This window comes from Hyla sarda, chromosome 4 (assembly GCF_029499605.1).
Source record: "Hyla sarda isolate aHylSar1 chromosome 4, aHylSar1.hap1, whole genome shotgun sequence".
NCBI lineage: Eukaryota > Metazoa > Chordata > Amphibia > Anura > Hylidae > Hyla > Hyla sarda.
In genome coordinates, this window is record NC_079192.1 from 245710603 (window position 1) to 245730287 (window position 19685).

Here is a 19685-nt window from a genome sequence, read left to right on the forward strand (position 1 = left end):
TATATATATATATATATATATATATTTTTTATATGTTGCTGGGCATGATAGAAAAGTACCAATAAAGGGATATTTACCTACCCCAAGCCCCTGCAGCTTTCGTTCCAAGGACTTCCATACCCCTGCTGCTCGTTTCTTCTCCCGGCTTCGAGACGAGAAGTAGGTGCAGGACCTGTCCCCACAGCTAACCAATGGCCAAGATGGGACTCCACTTGGGCCAGTGGAATAACTGGTAGGTGAGTGGGCAGGTACTGCTCTAACTCTTCATCTTGGAAGCAAGAAGAAGGGAGAAGCAGCTGGAGACCATAGAATTGAAGCTTTAGGGGACTGTGTTGGATAAGTATCACTTTGTTATTTTCACAATATAAATAATTTTATTTTGCCCTGATACCTCTTTAAGAGATAATTTAAAATTATAGGTACACTTTAAATATTCTACCTTAGAGGGCTTGTCTAAAAACATACTAAAGACTCTAAGCATAAAGTTTGGCCTACATGATTGTGTGAGATACATTACTATGCATGTGATGTTACTGAGGTCTGATGAACACACAGGCCTGGCAGATATGCAGAGACACCTGGACAGAAGAATGCAATAGTAGTATGATGCTAATAACATATTAATAAGAATCATAAATATATATCCAGTGCATATATTGTAAGGGTCAATATAATGATAATGGCATTATAACTTGTGTATATGTAGCTTACACACAATTTAATTTATTTTTATAACTTCACTGCTACTGTAACAGGCAATTGGATATTTCATTGGTTTGTGTAATCAATTCCAGCCTCCATCCCCCCACTTTGCTGTCTATTCCAGTCCAGTTTACTAGTTATGCTTGTTATGCCTATGCTTGTTATGTTTAAGGTATGGTCCAAGGTTTAGGATGTGTACACCAACAGTGCCATAATAGAAAAATAATCAGAATTTATAGAAACAACGAAAACCCAATTACTGATGAAGCAGCTGCTTGTGAATATCAGAATATCTCAAGGTCAATGACCCTTCTATGTAAATATTGCATTAAGATGAATAAAGGAAACAGAAGAAAGAAAGTAATCAAATTCACCAACTATTGGTCCCAGACTCCCAGTGGTCTAAGAGTGCATGTAGTAAGGCATACCAATATAATAGTTTGTAATATATTACATGTGGCCTCATAGGTTGGATATACCCCCAGCCCCTAGGTCACAGGTAATAAGTAACATAGTCTGCTTATTCCGTGATGTTGGCAGTCGTCTTAGGGCAATGTTTACACAGAAAGGTCATTGGAAGTGTGCTATGTGAAATCTTGTGCTGTGGACTCTTAGTATGCTTGTTTGGTGAGTAGATATATACATTATTAGTTGTGTGAATGTGTTAAATTTATTAACAATAATATTAGATTTTGCATTACTGGATTTTCATTGTACAATGTTATTATGTTACTTTTTTGTGGTTATTTGTTTCACATAGTTTGATTTTCTCTTTTTTTCAGCTTCCATTATCTAGCAGGATTTTGGATGTCTATAATTCTGACCATAGCAGTTCCAATTCCACCATGGGGCTGTCCAACACATCTGGTGTAAAGAGGGAAGTTACAGGTAAATTTTAAGATGCATTGGTTTTTAGAAACTACTTTTTTTTTTTTGCAATATAAATAATACACAAGGTAAAATCTGGACATTTTTACACAAGATTATCATAGCACAATGACAATCTATGCACTTTTGTTTTATTAGTTATATGTATATTATTATGATTATATTATTTATTATTATTTAAAAAAAATATACATTTATTTAAAAATACAATCCTTCCAGTACTTATCAGCTGTTGGATGCTATAAATGAAGTTGTACAGTTTTTTTCTGTCTGACCAGAGGGCTCTTTGCTGACACCTCTGTCTGTGTCCGTTACTGTCCAAAGCAGAAAAGGTGGGGATTTGTTCCTGCTCTGGACAGTTGCTGACACGCACGGAGGTGTCAGCAGAGAGCACTGTGGTCAGACTGGAAATAACTACACAACTTCCTCCGGGCATACAGCCACTGATAAGTATTGGAAGGATTAAAGGGGTATTCCAGGCAAAACTTTTTTTTATATATCAACTGGCTCCGGAAAGTTAAACAGATTTGTAAATTACTTCTATTAAAAAATCTTAATCCTTCCAATAGTTATTAGCTTCTGAAGTTGAGTTGCTATTTTCTGTCTAACTGCTTTCTGATGACTCACGTCCCGGGAGCTGTCCAGCTCCTATGGGGATATTCTCCCATAATGCAAGGGATATTCTCCCATCATGCACAGCTCCCGTGACGTGACATCATCATTGAGCAGTTAGACAGAAAACTTCAGAAGCTAATAACTATTGGAAGGATTAAAAATTTTTAATAGAAGTAATTTACAAATTTGTTTAACTTTCTGGAATCAGTTGATATATAAAAAAAAGTTTTTGCCTGGAATACCCCTTTAAGATTTTTAAATAGAAGTAATTTACATATCTATATAACTTTCTGGCAGTAGTTGATCAGCATTATAGGGGGTTGATTGCATTGATCAGCATTATAGGGGGTTGATTGCATTGATCAGCATTATAGGGGGTTGATTGCATTGATCAGCGTTATAGGGGGTTGATTGCCCAAGTCTGTAGCTCAGGCTTGGATCAATCAAACACCGATCAGACACACGGAACAAGCTAAGGGGACCTCCACTCGCGTCCTAGCTGATCGGGACATCGCAATTTTTTTGCGATAGTCCCGATCAGCCCGACTGAGCTGCCGGGAAGCTTTTACTTTAGTTTTAAAGGGTTAAAGGGTTATTGGCACGCTGCACAACGATCGGTGCCGTGCGCTATTAGCCCAGGGTCCCGGCTATCATAAGCCACTGGGACCAACCCGGTATGACTGTGTCCTTAAGAGGTTAAATGGCCCCTTTCTACATTTTTAATATTGTCGGCTACATTTTTAGGTTCCCGCCCACCCACATAAATAGATCCCTGTTTAAAAATGTACATTACATTTTTTTTTTGTCTTTCAATTTTCGGGAGAGGGCAGGGACTACAAAATTCAGCGCTCAATATTAAAAATGAATAAGGAGTGCATCTCGTAATTTTTTTTTCTAGTTTTTGTTCTTAAATCATATTTTTTTTTATTTTCACTTAATTTTTTTAGCCCCATTTATAAATTTTTTGGGAGCATTTAGATGTGCTGCCATGAATAATTGTGGGGGTCAGAGACAAGATGAGGACAGAGACATCAGTAATATGTATAATACAGTAGGCAAAAAAGACTGTTTCCCTAATTTACCAAAAATCCATAAATTTACAGAGGACTTCTGTCAGAAATCAGAGATACTTCAAATTGTAATTTGCAGAGGCAGATGGCCGGGACAATAATGTATGTATGCATTGAATGTAATTGTGAAGGACGATGTCATTGTAATTATTAACCTGTTGGGGACCATGGGCGTATGGATACACCCTTGCGTCCTGGTACTTAAGGACCAAGGGTGTACCTGTACACCCATGGGAATTTTGATCCGAGCCTTTAGTTGTCGGGGCATGCTGAGAGTTGTAGTTTTGCAACATCTGGAGGGCCACAGTTTGAAGACCACTGTCCTTCCAGATGTTGCAAAACTACAATTCTCAGCATGCCCAGACTGTCCAGGCATGCTGGGAGTTGTAGTTCTGTAACATCTGGCCCTTCAGATGTTGCAGAACTACAACTCCCAGCATGCCTGTACAGCTTCAGCATGCTTGGAGTTGTAATTTTGCAACATCTGGAAGGGCACTGTTTGGAGACCACTAAACAGTGGTGTCCAAACTGTAGCGCTTCAGATGTCAATTCAAAGCATGCCGAGAATGTCCAGTCATGATGGGAGTTGTAGTTCAGCAACATCTGGCCCTTCAGATGTTGCCGAACTACAACTCCCAGCATGCCTGGGCAGTTTGGGCATGCTTGGAGTTGAAGTCTTGCAACATCTGGAGGGCTACAGTTTGGAGACCACTACACAGTGGTCTCCAAACTGTTCTCCTCCAGTTGTTGCATTACTACAACTCCTAAAATGCCCTTTGGCTGTCTGGGAATGCTGGGAGTTGTAGTATTGCAACAACTGAAGGCACACTGGTTGGGAAACATTGTCTGTTTCCTAACTCAGTGTTTCCCAACCTGTGTGCCTCCTGCTGTTGCAAAACTATAACTCCCAGCATGCACTGACATACCATGCAGGCTGGGATTTGTAGTTTTGTAACAGCCGGAGGCACATGGGTTGGGAAACACTGAGTTAGGAAACAGACAGTGGTGCAGAAACACTGCGGTAGTCTGTTACCTAACTCAGTGTTTCCCAATCCCAACCAGTGTGCCTCCAGCTGTTGCATAACTACAACTCCAAGCATGCACAGTCTGTCAATTGTAGTACAGGGTACAATCACATGGGCTAGGGTTTACAGCAAGTTTCCCGCTTCAGGTTTTAGATGCAGAAAATTTTCCTAAAAACACTACACTACATTACACTTACCCTAAATAAAGAGTAAAACACTACATATACACTACACCCTTACACTGTAGAAATTTAAAACATCTTGTAAGTCAGTTTTTCCAAAACGGATCCTCCAGCTGTTGCAAAATAACATCTCCCAGTATTGCCGGACAGCTATTGACTGTCCAGGCATGTTGGAGGTTTTGCAACAACTGGAGGCACCCTGTTTGGGGAAAACTGACGTACAGTATTTTTGGTGGAGGAGGCAAGTGTAACGCTTGCATCCTGGAACACCCCTATGAAAATCCCTAATTTAGGTCTCAAATGCACATGGCGTTCTCTCACTTCAGAGCCCTGTCATATTTCAAGGCAACAGTTTAGGGCCAATATGGGGTATTTCTGTACTCGAGAGAAATTGCGCTACATATTTATAGTGGCTTTTTCTCCTTTCACCCCTCATGAAAAGGTAAAGTTGGGGTCTACACCAGCATGTTTGGGGAATTTTTTTTTAGTTTTTACACTAACATGATGGTGTTGCCCCATACATTCAGGAAAGGAAAAAAGAGACCCCCAAAATTTGTAACACAATATCTCCCAAGTATGGAAAAACCCCATATGTGGGCATAAAATGCTGTGCACAACAAGGCTCAGGAGTGAGAGCGCACTATGTACATTTGAGGCCTAAACTGGTGATTTGCACAGGGGTGGCTGCTGGTTACAGCAGTTCTGACATAAATGCAAAAAAATAAATACCACATGTGACCCCATTTTGGAAACCACACCCCTCACACAAAGTAATAAGGGGTAAAGTGAGCCTTAACACCCCACAGGTGACTCACAGATGTTTGGAACAGTGGTCTATGAAAATGATAAATTTTATTTTTCATTTGCTCAGCCCACTGTTACAAGATCTGTCAAACGCCAGTGGGGTGTAAATGCTCACTGTACCCCTTGTTACATTCCTTGAGGTGTGTAGTTTCCCAAATAGTATGCCATGTGGGGTATTTTTTTGCTGTTCTGGCACCAAAGGGGCTTCCTAAATGTGACATGCCCCCCAAATACCATTTCAGCAAAATTTGCTTTCAAAAAGCCCAATGTTGCTCCTTCCCTTCTGAGCCCTCTAGTGCACCCGCAGAACACTTTACATCCTCATATGAGGTATTTCCTTACTCGAGAGAAATGGTGTTTCAAATATTGGGGGACATTTTCACCTATTACCCCTTGTGAAAAGGAAAAATTTGTGGTAACATAAACATTTTAGTGAAAATTTTTTTTTTCATTTTCACGTCCAATTTATTGAAAATTCGTCAAACACCTGTGGGGAGTTAAGGTTCACCGTACCCCTTGTTACATTCCTTGAGGGGTGTAGTTTCCCAAATAGTATGCCATGTGAGGTGTTTTTTGCTGTTCTGGCACCATAGGGGCTTCCTAAATATGACATGCCCCGCAAAAACCATTTCAGCAAAATTCGCTCTCCAAAATACAATTGTTGCTCCTTCTTTTGTGAGCCCTCTAGTGCGCCCACAAAGCCCTTTACATCCACATATGAGGTATTTCCTTACTCGAGAGAAATTGGGTTAAAAATTTTGGGGGGCCTGCCTCGTCTTTTTCAAGCAATTCTTACTTGTAATTAAAAAAAAATTTGGGCACAGATACATTTTTAAGCAAGGTTTAGCTTTATTAACACATTTTTTATGAGTCTTTTCAACACTTTTTTCCCTATCGTTTCAGTAATGATGGTGATTCCAAATAAAAAGAAAAAAAAAATATATATATATCATTTAATACATCTATCTATATGTGTCTCCCTTCTTCCTCAGGTCTGAGTTACAGTGTGTGGATAAAGTACTTTATATATACATATTCCCATGAATGCATTAACCCATTAACATTTGAAGTTTGCCGGGTCTGAATGCCATTGGAGGCTGAGTATGACATCAGCCTCCAGGGTCTATTGGTGGTGTATAGGAATGAATGGGCTAGATCTATAACATTGTGAATTTTTGCCCATTGAAATCAATTGGCCCATTGTGGTCTATGGAGATCTTGAAGCAAACAGGGTAGAAAGCTAAACAGCAGGGTCCTGGTAGTAATGTGCATGGGAGACCCTGGTGTGGGTTCAATTCCCAGGTTGATGTACAGTGTTGGGATTATACTTTAATTAGGATAGAAGTATATGGGTCAATTCGTAGTTAAGAAAGTGCTTGAACCGTTGGAACTAGATATATTGGATACCATAAATGGGCAACTAGGTTAATTGAAACAGGAGGTAATAATGTGTATGTTCCAGCATCACATCCAACAGGTAAAGATATTAACATGAAACTTGGCACACGTGTTACTTATATGTCAACAACAAACATAGGATAGGGGATTTAACCCTTACTCCCCCCCATTTGCCAGGGTCGGGGTTTTTGTTTAAGGTCCCATACAAGTTTAGGGGAAATATATGTTCCCCATAACTTCCGTACGGCTGGAGATCTTTCAATAATACCTGGCACACATATTACGTATATGTCAAATAAAAAGATGTGATAATTAAATTAACCCTTACATACACCCTTATATAAAAGATTGTTTTTTGTTTCAAGTCCCATGCAAGTATATGGGACTTCCAGTTCCTTACTCCACAAGCTCCACTCTGCATCTCCGCTCTGGTGAATGTGTCAGTCCGGCTTGAAAAGAGAGATCGAGCTAGGAGGACAGGATATGAGGTTGAGATATGAGGATGGAATATGAGGACAGGATAGGAGGTCGGGATAGGAGGTTGAGATATGAGGAGTGGAAATGAGGTGGGGATATGAGGACGGGATATGAGGTCAAGATAGGAGGACGGGATATGAGGTCTGGATATGAGGACAGCATATGAGGTCGGGATAGGAGGTCGAAATATGAGGTAGGGTTATGAGGACAGGATATGAGGTCAAGATATGAGGACGGAATATGACGTCGGGATATGAGGATGGGATATGAGGTTGAGATATGATAACAATATATGAGGACGGGATATGAAGTCAAAAGCTTCCTCCTTTGTTGATTTTCTTCCCCAACAAGGATTAGGAAGGAAAAACCAGGCAACCGGGTACTAAGCTAGTAGGTATATGTATGGCATATATTCATACTACAGTGGGACCAGAGAAGATAGGCTGGCCGCCTGCATCTATACCTTATATAGGACGATCGTATCGGGTGTCAGAAGTGACACCTGCTGCGATCTGTCTATTAACCCCTGAAGGACCAAGCATTTTTCCGTTTTTGCACTTATGTTTTTTCCTCCTTACATTATCTTATTTTTTGCGCCACCCATCAGTCATTTTACCGAAAAATCTACAGCGAAACCAAAGAATAAATCATTGTGCGCAAAATTGAGGAAAAAATTCAATTTTGTAATTTTTGGGGGCTTCTGTTTCTACACAGTAAATTTTTGGGTAAAAATGACACCTTATCTTTATTCTGATACAATTAAAATGATACCCTACTTATATAGGTTTGATTTTGTCTTACTTCTGTAAAAAAAATCATAACTCCATGCACAAAAAGTAATACGTTTAAAATTGTCAACTTCTGACCCCTATAACTTTTATTTTTTCTACACACGGGGCGGTTTGACGGCTCATTTTTTGCGATGTGATCTGTAGTTTTTATCGTTATCATGTTTTTTGATCAGACTTTTTGATCACTTTTTATTCATTTTTTAAGGTATAAAAAGAAAAGTGACCAAAAATACGCCATTTTTTTACTTTGTAATTTTTTTTGTGCGTATACCATTGACCGTGCAATTTCATTCATGATATATTTTTATAGTTCAGACATTTACGCACATTTTTACAGTTCAGACATTTACCACACACATTTTTTTTTATTTACACTTTTTTTTTTAAATGGGAAAAGGGGGGTAATTCAGACTTTTATCAGGAAAGGGGTTAAATCATCTTTGTTAACTTTTTTTCCCCACTTTTTATTGTGATGTTATAGCCCCCATAGGGGACTAAAACATGCAGTACATTGATTCAATACACTGATAAATGCCATTGCATTTCATTGATCATTGTTATCGGCGGTCGATTGCTCAAGCCTGGATTTCAGGCTTTGAGCAATCAATCGCCGATTGGACGCACAGGAGGCAGGTAAGGCACCCTTCTGATGCGTCCTAGTTGATTGGACATCGCATTTTCACTGCTATGGTCCCAATCAGCCCAACTGAACTGCCAGGAAGCTTTCACTTTCACTTTAGACGTGGCGATCAACTTTGATCACCGTGTCTAAAGAGTTAATGTCGGACATCTGCCTTAACGCCGATGTCTGACATTAGCCACGGGTGCTGTTGCTCCTTAGCTCGCTTCATAACCCTGCCATACCGCAGTACTTTTAATAAAAGGAGTTTTACGGCAAGGGAATAATGCGGGTGTTACGTTATGCGCTCGGGCCGCACACGCTGGTCGTGAGCGCATGGTCCCGTTACCTGCTGCTGCCGGCGGGGCTGGTATTCGCATTGTGGGAAGCGCCCACATTCGAGTCCCAGCCCGTCACTCACATTGTGCTTCTCCTGCCCCCACCTCTGCCTCTCTGCTTCGGCACACGTGTCCCCATCCCCTAGGGCTCAAGCACCTAGGGGTTGCCCTAGAGAAAGCATTCCTGTGCATTGCCTTGCTATGTATCATACCCTTGCTCAATGACCTGACCTTGCTCCTTTACCGCCGGCCCACTGACTATTTACTACGTTCCTGACTACGCAACTGTGCCACCTGCCCTGACCTCCTGCTATCCAGACCACAAGTTGCCTTATCCCACCGGTGCCTCGAATCTCCTCAGTCGCCTGTGTGGTCGAGCCATACCAGGAGTAGTGACCTGGGTGCCGCCTGCCGCAGGAAGTCTATCCCACGTTGCGGCGGGCTCCGATGAAAACCAGTGGCACCTTAGACTCTGCTCCCTGGTGCGGTCCCAGTCATCTACCACACAGGTCCAGCGAATCCACTATCATCAGTGTTCCAGTCTAATGAAACGAGTCCATGGATCCTGCTGAGGTACCCCTGCCTGAAGTCGCGGATCTTCCCTCCGTTGTGGTACGTCATTCTCAGCAATAGGCGCAACAGGTGCAGCAACTTACCCAACTGTCTGCTATGATGCAACAGTTATTGGCCTTGCAGCAACAAAAGAAGCAGGTATCGCAACCTGGCCCACTCCCACCACCAGTTCCTGCAGTGTCTTCTTGCTCCCAGCTACGCCTGCCTTTACCTTCTAAGTATGATGGTGATTCCAAGTAATACAGAGGCTCCGTCACACAGTGCTCCATGCACTTGGAGCTCATGTCTGAACAGTTTCCGACGAAACGTGCGAAGGTGGCCTTTGTCATTAATCTACTGTCTGGAAAAGCCCTGGCTTTGGGACCGTGGTGATCCAGCATCCTCCAATTTGTTAGCTTTCTTGGCAGAATTTTGCAATGTCTTTGATGAACCCGCATGTGCCTCTTCTGCTGAGACGGCTTTGCTTAACTTCTGTAAAGGGAATTCTTCCGTTGGTGACTATGTAGTTCAATTCCATACTCTTGCCTCAGAACTTGCATGGAATGATGAGGCCTTGTGTGTCTCATTCAAAAAAGGACTGTCAAGCAGGATGAAAGATGCCCTCGCAGCACGTGATCCTCCATCTTCTTTGACTGAACTTATCCACTTGGCCACACGCATTGATGTGTGTCTTGCTGAGACAGGAGGCACTGCGCTTAGAGAGGAAACCAGCCTGAACACGGAGATCTCCTTGCCTGGCAACCGTGTTTCAACGTCCGCCCCTTCAGTTTCCTGCGCCTCTTGGTGAAGAGGCTATACAAGTGGATCGTTCTCGTCTTACACAACAGGAGAGGTCACGATGACGCAGTGAGAATTTGTGCTTGTATTGTGCTAGCACGGAGCACTTCCTCAAGGACTGTACAGTTCGCCCAGAGTGTCCGTGAAACGCCTGCAGTTAGGGTACGTGGCAGAGGCGTCCCTGGGTTTGAATACTACCTCTCCATGCTCAACTATTTCTGTACAAGTCTTCGCTTTAGCCAAGTCTTCCTTCATTGCTACAGCATTTTTTGATTCTGGATCAGCAGGTGACTTTATTGATGCTTCTTTGGTCCACAAGTATCATCTTCCTGTCACTCGGCTTGCCAAGCCCTTGTTCATCTCCTCTGTTAATTGACGAAATGTGGACTGTATGGTTCACTTCCGTACATAATCTCTCATCATGCAATTGTATGTATTGCATAAAGAAAATATTGAATTCTATGTTCTGCACACTGTACTTGAGAGATTCTTCTTGGCCTTCCATGGCTGCAACACCATTCTCCGCAACTGGATTGGAAAACTGGAGAAATAACTCGCTGGGGACACTTCTGTCAGAATCCTTGCCTCCACCCATTTCAGACTAAAGTTGTTTCTCGTCTTCCTCCATTACCTGGCCTGCCGCCACTTTACCAAGGTTTCTCTGACGTATTCTGCAAGAAACAGGCTGAGTCTCTGCCTCCACATTGTCCTTACAACTGCCCTAGAGATCTTCTGCCTGGTGCCACTCCACCTCTTGGTAGGATATACCCTCTATCAGTTCCTGAGACCAAAGCTATGGCTGAGTATATCCAGGAGAATCTCCAAAAGGGATTTATCCGTCATTCCTCTTCTCCTGCATGGCTCATTCTGTCCATGCATTGACCACAGGGGATTTAACAAAATCACGGTCAAGAACCATTACCCATTACCTCTTATTTTAGATCTTTTTGAAGTTTTTCTCCAAGTTGGACTTGCGTGGTGCGTATAACCTCATTCGTATCCACAAAGGAGATCACTGGAAAACGGCATTCAATACTCATGACGGACATTTTGAGTTTTTCGTAATGCCATTTGGTCTCTGCAATGCTCCAGCCGTTTTTCAAGAGTTTGTCAATGATAGTGTTGTTGTATACCTAGATGACATCCTGATCTTCTCTTCCAACTTAGAGGAGCATCATACTCATATTCGTCTGGTTCTTCAGCGACTACGGAAGAATTATCTCTATGCCAAACTGGAGAAATGCTTGTTCGAGAAGTCTAGTCTTCCATTTCTTGGCTACATTGTCTCTCAACGGGGCCTGCAGATGGATCAAGATAAATTGTCTGCAGTATTGGATTTGCCCCGTCCTTCCGGTCCATGTGCTATTCAACACTTTCTGGGATTCGCTAACTGCTATCCTCAATTTATCCCAAATTTTTCGTCCTTGGTTGCTTCAATCGTGGCTCTTACTAAGAAGACTTCTAATCCTAAGTCTTGGCCTCAAAAAGCTGAAGAGGCCTTCTCCTGTTTAAAGTCTGGGTTTGCCTCTGCTCCTGTGCTTATAAGACTTGCTTTGGAGGTTGATGCCTCATCTATCAGAGCGGGTGCTTTTCTTACTCAGAAAAATGCCAAGGGCAAGACTGTAACTTGTGGGATCTTCTCCAAGAACTTCTCTCATGCTGAGAGGAATTACTCCCTTGGAGATCATGAACTCCTTGCTATCAAGCTAGCTTTTGAAGACTGGCAACATTTATTGGAAGGTTCTTCTCATCCAGTCAGCATCTACTCCGACCATAAGAATCTTCTATACCTTCAGTCTGCTCAGCGTTTGAACCCCCACCAGGCAAGGTAGTCACTGTTCTTTTCTAGGTTCAATTTCTTCATCCACTTCTGTCCGGCAGATAAGAAAATCAGGGCAGATGCTCTCTCCAGGTCCTCGGACGTCATTGGTTTGGACTCCATGCCTAGGCATATTATTCCTCCTGACCGTTTGAATCCTGCCGCTCCTGCTTAAAGTCAGCAAGTTCTTCTGGGAAAATCCTTTGTGCCCACCGGATCGAGATGCCAGATACTGAAATGGGGTCATTCATCTTTGACAGCAGGCCATCCTGGTATACGCAAGACTCTACTTCTAATGTCCCAACACTGTTGGTTGCCCCATTCTGATTTTGTTTGTTCCTGTGAAACTGTGCCGGTGAAAAAACTCCTCTACAGAGACCAGGGTCGTTGTAGATCGTTTTTCAAAGGTGGCTCATTTTATTCCTCTATCAGATCTTCCTTCTGCATATCGTTTCGGATCGTGGTGTGCAGTTTGTCTCTAAGTTCTTTGTAACCATCTGGACATCAATCTGGACTTCTCCTCGGCCAACCACCCTCAGTCCAATGGTCAGGTGGAGAGGGATAATCAAATTCTTAAGACTTATCTTCAGCACTTTGTTTCTGCTCGCCAAGACGATTGGGTCGACCTTCTCCCCAGGGCTGAATTCTCATATAATCATAAGGATTCTGAGTCCACGAGGTCGTCTCCCTTTTTCATTGTCTACGGACTCCATCTCTGCTCTCCTCTCACAGTTTCCTCCGGTGCGCCTGCTGTTGATGAGCTGGTCCGTCACATCACCATCTGGCAACAGACCCGACAGTCATAATCCCAGGCTTCTTCATGCATGAAGATGCAAACGGATAAGAGTAGAAGACCTCCTAAGTCCTTCTCTCCTGGTGACATGGTGTGGCTTTCATCCAAGTACAACCGCTTCAAGATACCCAGTTACAAGCTTGGTCCTCGCTACCTTGGTTCTACAAAAAAAAAAATCCTTTCTCTTACAAACTCCGTCTACCTGCTATGTTATGTATTCCCAATTCCTTCCATGTCTCTCTCCTCAAGCCTCTTGTCATAAACCGGTTTTCTCAAAAGAATCTTGTCCCCACATCTGTCTCCGGCTCTTTTGATGTCTACAAAGTTAAAGAGATTCTGGCCACTAAAACCGTGAGAGGTAAACAATTATTTCTGGTCGACTAGGAGGGTTAAGGTCCTGAGGAGAGATCTTGGGAGCCTGAAGAGAATATCCTGGACCTTGACCTTCTCAGGAGTTTTCTGAATCGTAAAAGGAGGGGGAGACCAAAGGGAGGGAGTACTGTTACGTTATGCGCTCCGGCCGCACACGCTGGCCGTGAGCACATGGTCCCGTCCCAGCCCGTTACTTACCTTGTGCTTCTCCTGCCCCCACCTCTACCTCTCTGCTCTGATACGCATGTCCCCATCCCCAAGGGTGCATACACGCTGGAGCTGTAAGAGTTAAATGGCCAGTGCGCTCATTAGTGAAATAACACCTGTGGTTCATTAATAAATTCCTCCACCTCCCACACTTCCCTGCCAGATCTTTGTTGCCCTAGAGCCCTAGAGAAAGCATTCCTGTGTATTGCCTTGCCATGTATCATACCCTTGCTCTGTGACCTGACCTTGCTCCTTTGCTGCTGACCTACTGACTATTTGCTATGTTCCTGACTATGCTCCTGTGCCACCTGCCCTTACCTCCTGCCATCCAGACCATGAGTTGCCTTATCCCACCGGTGCCTCCAATCTCCTCAGCCACCTGTGTGGTCGAGCCATGCCAGGGGTAGCGACCTGGGTGCCGCATGCCGCAGCAAGTCCATCCCGCTTTGCGGCAGGCTCTGGTGAAAACCAGTGGCACCTTAGACTCTGCTCCCTGGTACGGTTTGAGTCATCTACCACACAGGTCCAGCAAATACACTATCATGAGTGTTACAGAAACATGAGTGTTACTGCAGGTACTTCAGCTCCCAGCATAGAGCAGAGGGTGCTCCATGTTGGGAGCAGTAGTACCTGCAGTTGAGGACAGATCACAGTGGGTGCCACTCCTGACACCCGATGCGATCATCTTATCAAGAGGCGATAAAGCCGCCCGCATCTATACATTATACAGGACTTTCACAGCCGGTATCAGGAGTGACACCCGGTGTGCGATCTGTCTATTAGCAAGCACAGGTACTACTACTCCCATCATAGAATAATCTGTTCCATGCTGCGAGTAGTAGTACTACCTAAAAAGTTTGATAAAAATAGAGAAAAAAAGTGACACACACACACATACTTCATTAAACAATTATTAAAGTACAATACTAATAAAAATTTGCCGATAATGAATTCGGATCTAATCTTTTTACTTTCTTTTTTAATTTGGCAAATTTTTCAAAAAAACTTTCATCTCTACTAATAATCTTACAATCACAATGGCACATGTGTTTTACAAAGCTTTCTATTTTAGTAAAGCAGAGCAAAGCTCAACAAGCATGTTTATTCTGTCCTCTTAGTTTAGAAGCTCTGAACAATGGTGGTCTTGTGATCAATATGAACATCATGCATTTCCTTAATCAAATTATATTGGGAAACATAGGATTCTTTCAAATGTTGGCTGGTGATCAACTGCATAAATGCATTATCTCATATTAAATGTGTTTCATGATAGAACAAATGGCTTTTTAGAGCTTACAGAAAATCCATTCAATAAGTATCTATATTAACGGATTAACAGCTTGAAAAGTTACATTCAATTAGTCCTCAACATTATAAAACCTTTTACTGTTTATTAATGTCATGGAAAGGAAACAGAGGATTCTTTCAGTGGGAATATTTAGGAAATCTGATTATAACTGAACTAGGGAATGCAGAAAGCCCTAGCTACTGGACAATGGTTAAATACACTTTTTGTATGGAAAAGTCCTATGAAGTCTGACAAGATGACTATTTAACTTCCTAGAAAAATAAAGGCTTTTTTCATTTATAAATGTTTTTCATACAGTTGGCATAGAAATATAAACAATTGTGGACAAGGGTACACACACACACACACACACACAATCACGCATTTATACACACACATTTTTTTTTTCTAAGAAGGAATAAATAAAAATTCCAACATTTTAGCGTTTTGGTCTTAGCAAAAAATAAATATTCCGTTTTTTGTTTTTTTTTTAAATCAACCTGTCATTGTGTTGTGAAATGTTCAATACTAAGGGCATAGTAAGGTTTAGTGAGGCCTAAATATACATACAGTATTGATGCAAAAAATTCAATATAGCAAAATTGTATACCTTGGCATTCTACTAGCGGCCTTGCATCCGCGTAACCAATAGGGTAACAGATTATGCAGACACGATAGGTAATGACATCCACAGAGTCAGGACTGGAGTTATCTCTAATTGAAGCTGTTTTACCATCCTTTACTGTCAGTGTCTTCTACAGTAGTTACAGTGTACTTGCTGCCACCAGTTGGCTCACCCTCCAATCTGTGGCACCTCCTTACAGGCCTCTGATTCACTCCTTTTTCATGTACTTGCTCACACACAACAAGCTACCAGCTTTCTCAGTACCTCACAAGCCAGTGTGGGACCATCTGGTCTTCAATCCACCACCACATTAACAGCCTTCAGCCCCCCCCCCCCTTTTAACATAGTACAATAATAGGCAAGCATAAAGCAATGAGTATAATATTATTAGTACTGACCTAGAGACTAAAGATAACATGTCAGATTTACTGAAAAAGCAACACCCTGTTTATTTTTCAATTTCCTAATGCATTTTTTTCTTTTTATGGTAAAATTAAAGGTGTCATTGCAAAGTACAATTGGTGCCACAAAAAACAAGCCCTCATATGGGTCTGTGGATAGAAAAATGATGTTATGTTTTTTAACCCCTTCCCGCAGAATGTCATATATAAACGCCGGGTTGTGCAGTGCGTTTGCGCATCCCGGCGTTTATAAATGACATTCAGTTAACCCGGCGATGCGCAGCATCGCACGGGTTAACTGGCAGAAGTCCCGCTGTTTCCAGCAGGGGACAACTTCTGCTTCACCCCCAGGACCATCCATTGATGGTCCTGGTCAGCGATCACTGTGATTGGTCCCTGTGGACCAATCACAGTGATCTGGGGTGAAAGTTCAGATCCCCCGCACTGCCCGCCCCTGGAAGTCGGGCAGAACGGGGGACGATGGCTGCGGGGGCTCGCGGGGACCTGCAGCATAGGGGGGGGGGGGGGGAACACGAGGGGACCGGCAGCCTTACCAGATCCAGCGGCGGGACCGAGGAGCAGCGCGGGACCGGCCACGTGGACGAGCAGCGACGGGTAAGTATGTGGTCCTCAGAGGCAGCAGTGAAGATCTTCACTGCTGCTTCTAGGAGTCTGAAAACTACAACTCCCAGCATGCCTAGACAGCCTTTGGCTGTCTGGGCATGCTGGGAGTTGTAGTTTTGCAACATCTGGAGGGCCCCCGTTTGGAGACCATTGTATAATGGTCTCCAATCTGTGCTCTTCCAGCTGTTGCAAAACTACAACTCCCAGCATGCACTGACTGTCCAGGCATGCTGGGAGTTTTAGTTCAGCAACATCTGGCCCTTCAGATGTTGCCGAACTACAACTCCCAGCATGCCCTTCAGCTGTCTGGGCATGCTGGGAGTTGTAGTTTTGCAACAACTGGAGACACACTGGTTGGGAAACATTGTTTCTAACTCAGTGTTTCCTAACCTGTGTGCCTCCAGCTGTTGCAAAACTATAACTCCCAGCATGCACTAACAGACCATGCATGCTGGGAGTTGTAGTTTTGCAACATCTGGAGGGCCCCAGTTTGGAGACCATTGTATAATGGTCTCCAATCTGTGCTCTTCCAGCTGTTGCAAAACTACAACTCCCAGTATGCACTGACTGTCCAGGCATGCTGGGAGTTTTAGTTCAGCTACATCTGGCCCTTCAGATGTTGCCGAACTACAACTCCCAGCATGCCCTTCAGCTGTCTGGGCATGCTGGGAGTTGTAGTTTTGAAACAACTGGAGACACACTGGTTGGGAAACATTGTCTGTTTCTAACTCAGTGTTTCCTAACCTGTGTGCCTCCAGCTGTTGCAAAACTATAACTCCAAGCATGCACTAACAGACCATGCATGCTGGGAGTTGTGGTTTTGCAACAGCTGGTGCACCCCCCCCCTGTGAATGTACAGGGTACATTCACATGGGCAAGGCTTTTACAGTGGGTTTCTCGCATCTTGAGATGCACCAAATTTTGTGCTGGGAAACTCGCTGTAATCCCCCGCCCATGTGACTGTACCCTAAAAACACTACACTACACTAACACAAATTAAAATAAAAAGTTAAAAACACTACATATACACATACCCCTACACAGCCCCCCTCTCCCAATAAGAACGTCCGGTACGCCACTGTTTCCAAAGCAGAGCCTCCAGCTGTTGAAAAACAACAACTCCCAGTATTGCCGGACAGCCGTTGACTGTCCACGCATGCTGGGAGTTTTGCAACAGCTGGAGGCACCCTGTTTGGGAATCACTGGCGTAGAATACCCCTATGTCCACCCCTATGCAAATCCCTAATTTAGGCCTCAAATGCGCACGGCGCTCTCACTTTGGAGCCCTGTCTAATTTCAAGGCAATAGTTTAGGGCGACATATGGGGTATCGCCGTACTCGGGAGAAATTGCGTTACAAGGTTTGGGGGGCTTTTTCTTCTTTAACCCTTCATGAAAAGGAAATGTTGTGGTCTACACCAGAATGTTAGTGTAAAAAAAATTAATTTTTTACACTAACATGCTGATGTTGCCCTATACTTTACATTTTCACAAGAGGTAAAAGGGAAAAAAGCCCCCCAAAATTTGTAATGCAATTTCTCCCGACTACAGAGATACCCCATATGTGAGCGCAAAGTGCTCTGGGGGCGCACAACAAGGCCCAGAAGGGAGAGTGCGCCATGTACATTTGAGGTGATTTGCACAGGGGTGGCTGATTGTTACAGCGGTTTTGACAAACGCAAAAAAAACAAAACCCCACATGTGACCCCATTTCGGAAACGACACCCCTCACGGAATGTAATGAGGGGTGCAGTGAGAATTTACCCCCCACAGGTGTCTGACGGATCTTTGGAACAGTGGTTCGTGAAAATGAAAACTTGTACAGCCCACTGTTCCAAAGATCTGTCAGACACCAGTGGGGGGCAAATGCTCACTGTATCCCTTGTTACATTCCTCAAGGGGTCTTGTTTCCAAAATGGTATGCCATGTGTTTTTTTTTTGCTGTTCTGGCACCATAGGGGCTTCCTAAATGCGATATGCCCCCCGAGCAAAATTTGCTCTCAAAAAGCCAAATATGACTCCTTCTCTTCTGAGCATTGTAGTTCGCCCATAGTGCACTTCAGGTCAACTTATGGGGTACCTCCATACTCAGAAGAGAAGGGGTTACAAATATTGGGGGGTATTTCCTGCTATTAACCCTTGCAAAAATGTGAAATTTGGGGGGAAACACACATTTTAGTGGAAATTTTTAATTTTTTTTTTACATATGCAAAAGTCGTGAAACACCTGTGGGGTAATAAGGCTCACTTTATTCCTTGTTACATTCCTCAAGGGGTCTAGTTTCCAAAATGGTATGCCATGTGTTTTTTTTTTGCTGTTCTGGCACCATAGGGGCTTCCTAAATGCGACATGCCCCCCGAGCAAAATTTGCTCTCAAAAAGCCAAATATGACTCCTTCTCTTCTGAGCATTTTAGTTCACCCATAGTACACCTCAGGTCAACTTATGGGGTACCTCCATACTCAGAAGAGAAGGGGTTACAAATATTGGGGGGTATTTCCTGTTATTAACCCTTGCAAAAATGTGAAATTTGGGGGGAAACACACATTTTAGTGAAAAAAAATTTTTTTTTTACATATGCAAAAGTCGTGAAACCCCTGTGGGGTATTAAGACTCACTTTATTCCTTGTTATGTTCCTCAAGGGGTCTAGTTTCCAAAATGGTATGCCATGTGAGGGATTTTTGCTGTTCTGGCACCATAGGGGCTTCCTAAATGCAACATGCCCCCCAAAAACCATTTCAGAAAACGTACTCTCCAAAATCCCCTTGTCGCTCTTTCCCTTCTGAGCCCTCTACTGCGCCCACCGAACAATTTACATAGACATATGAGATATGTGCTTACTCAAGAGAAATTGGGCTACAAATATAAGTATACATTTTCTCCTTTTACCCCTTGTAAAAATTCAAAAATTGGGTCTACAAGAACATGCGAGTGTAAAAAATGAAGATTGTTAATTTTCTCCTTCACTTTGCTTCTATTCCTGTGAAACACCTAAAGGGTTAAAATGATGACTGAATGTCATTTTGAATACTTTGGGGGTGCAGCTTTTATAATGGGGTCTTTTGTGGGGTATTTCTAATATTAAGACCCTTCAAATCCACTTCAAACCTGAACTGGTCCCTGAAAAATAGTGAGTTTGAAAATTTTGTGAAAAATTGGAAAATTGCTGCTGAACTTTGAAGCCCTCTGGTGTCTTCCAAAAGTAAAAACTCGTCACTTTTATGATGCAGACATAAAGTAGACATATTGTATATGTGAATAAAATATGTTTTATTTGTAATATACATTTTCCTTACAA

At 42.9% G+C, this 19685-nt stretch overlaps 1 protein-coding gene across 1 annotated transcript in view; it reads left to right on the forward strand.

The window, feature by feature from the left end:
- Positions 1 to 19685, forward strand: part of TFEC (transcription factor EC) — an 88423-nt gene that overhangs the window by 59236 nt on the left and 9502 nt on the right. The window contains exon 4 of the mRNA XM_056573859.1: positions 1485 to 1590. Within this exon, the coding sequence (XP_056429834.1) occupies positions 1485 to 1590 (106 nt within the window). The remainder of the gene's footprint in view (positions 1 to 1484; positions 1591 to 19685) is intronic.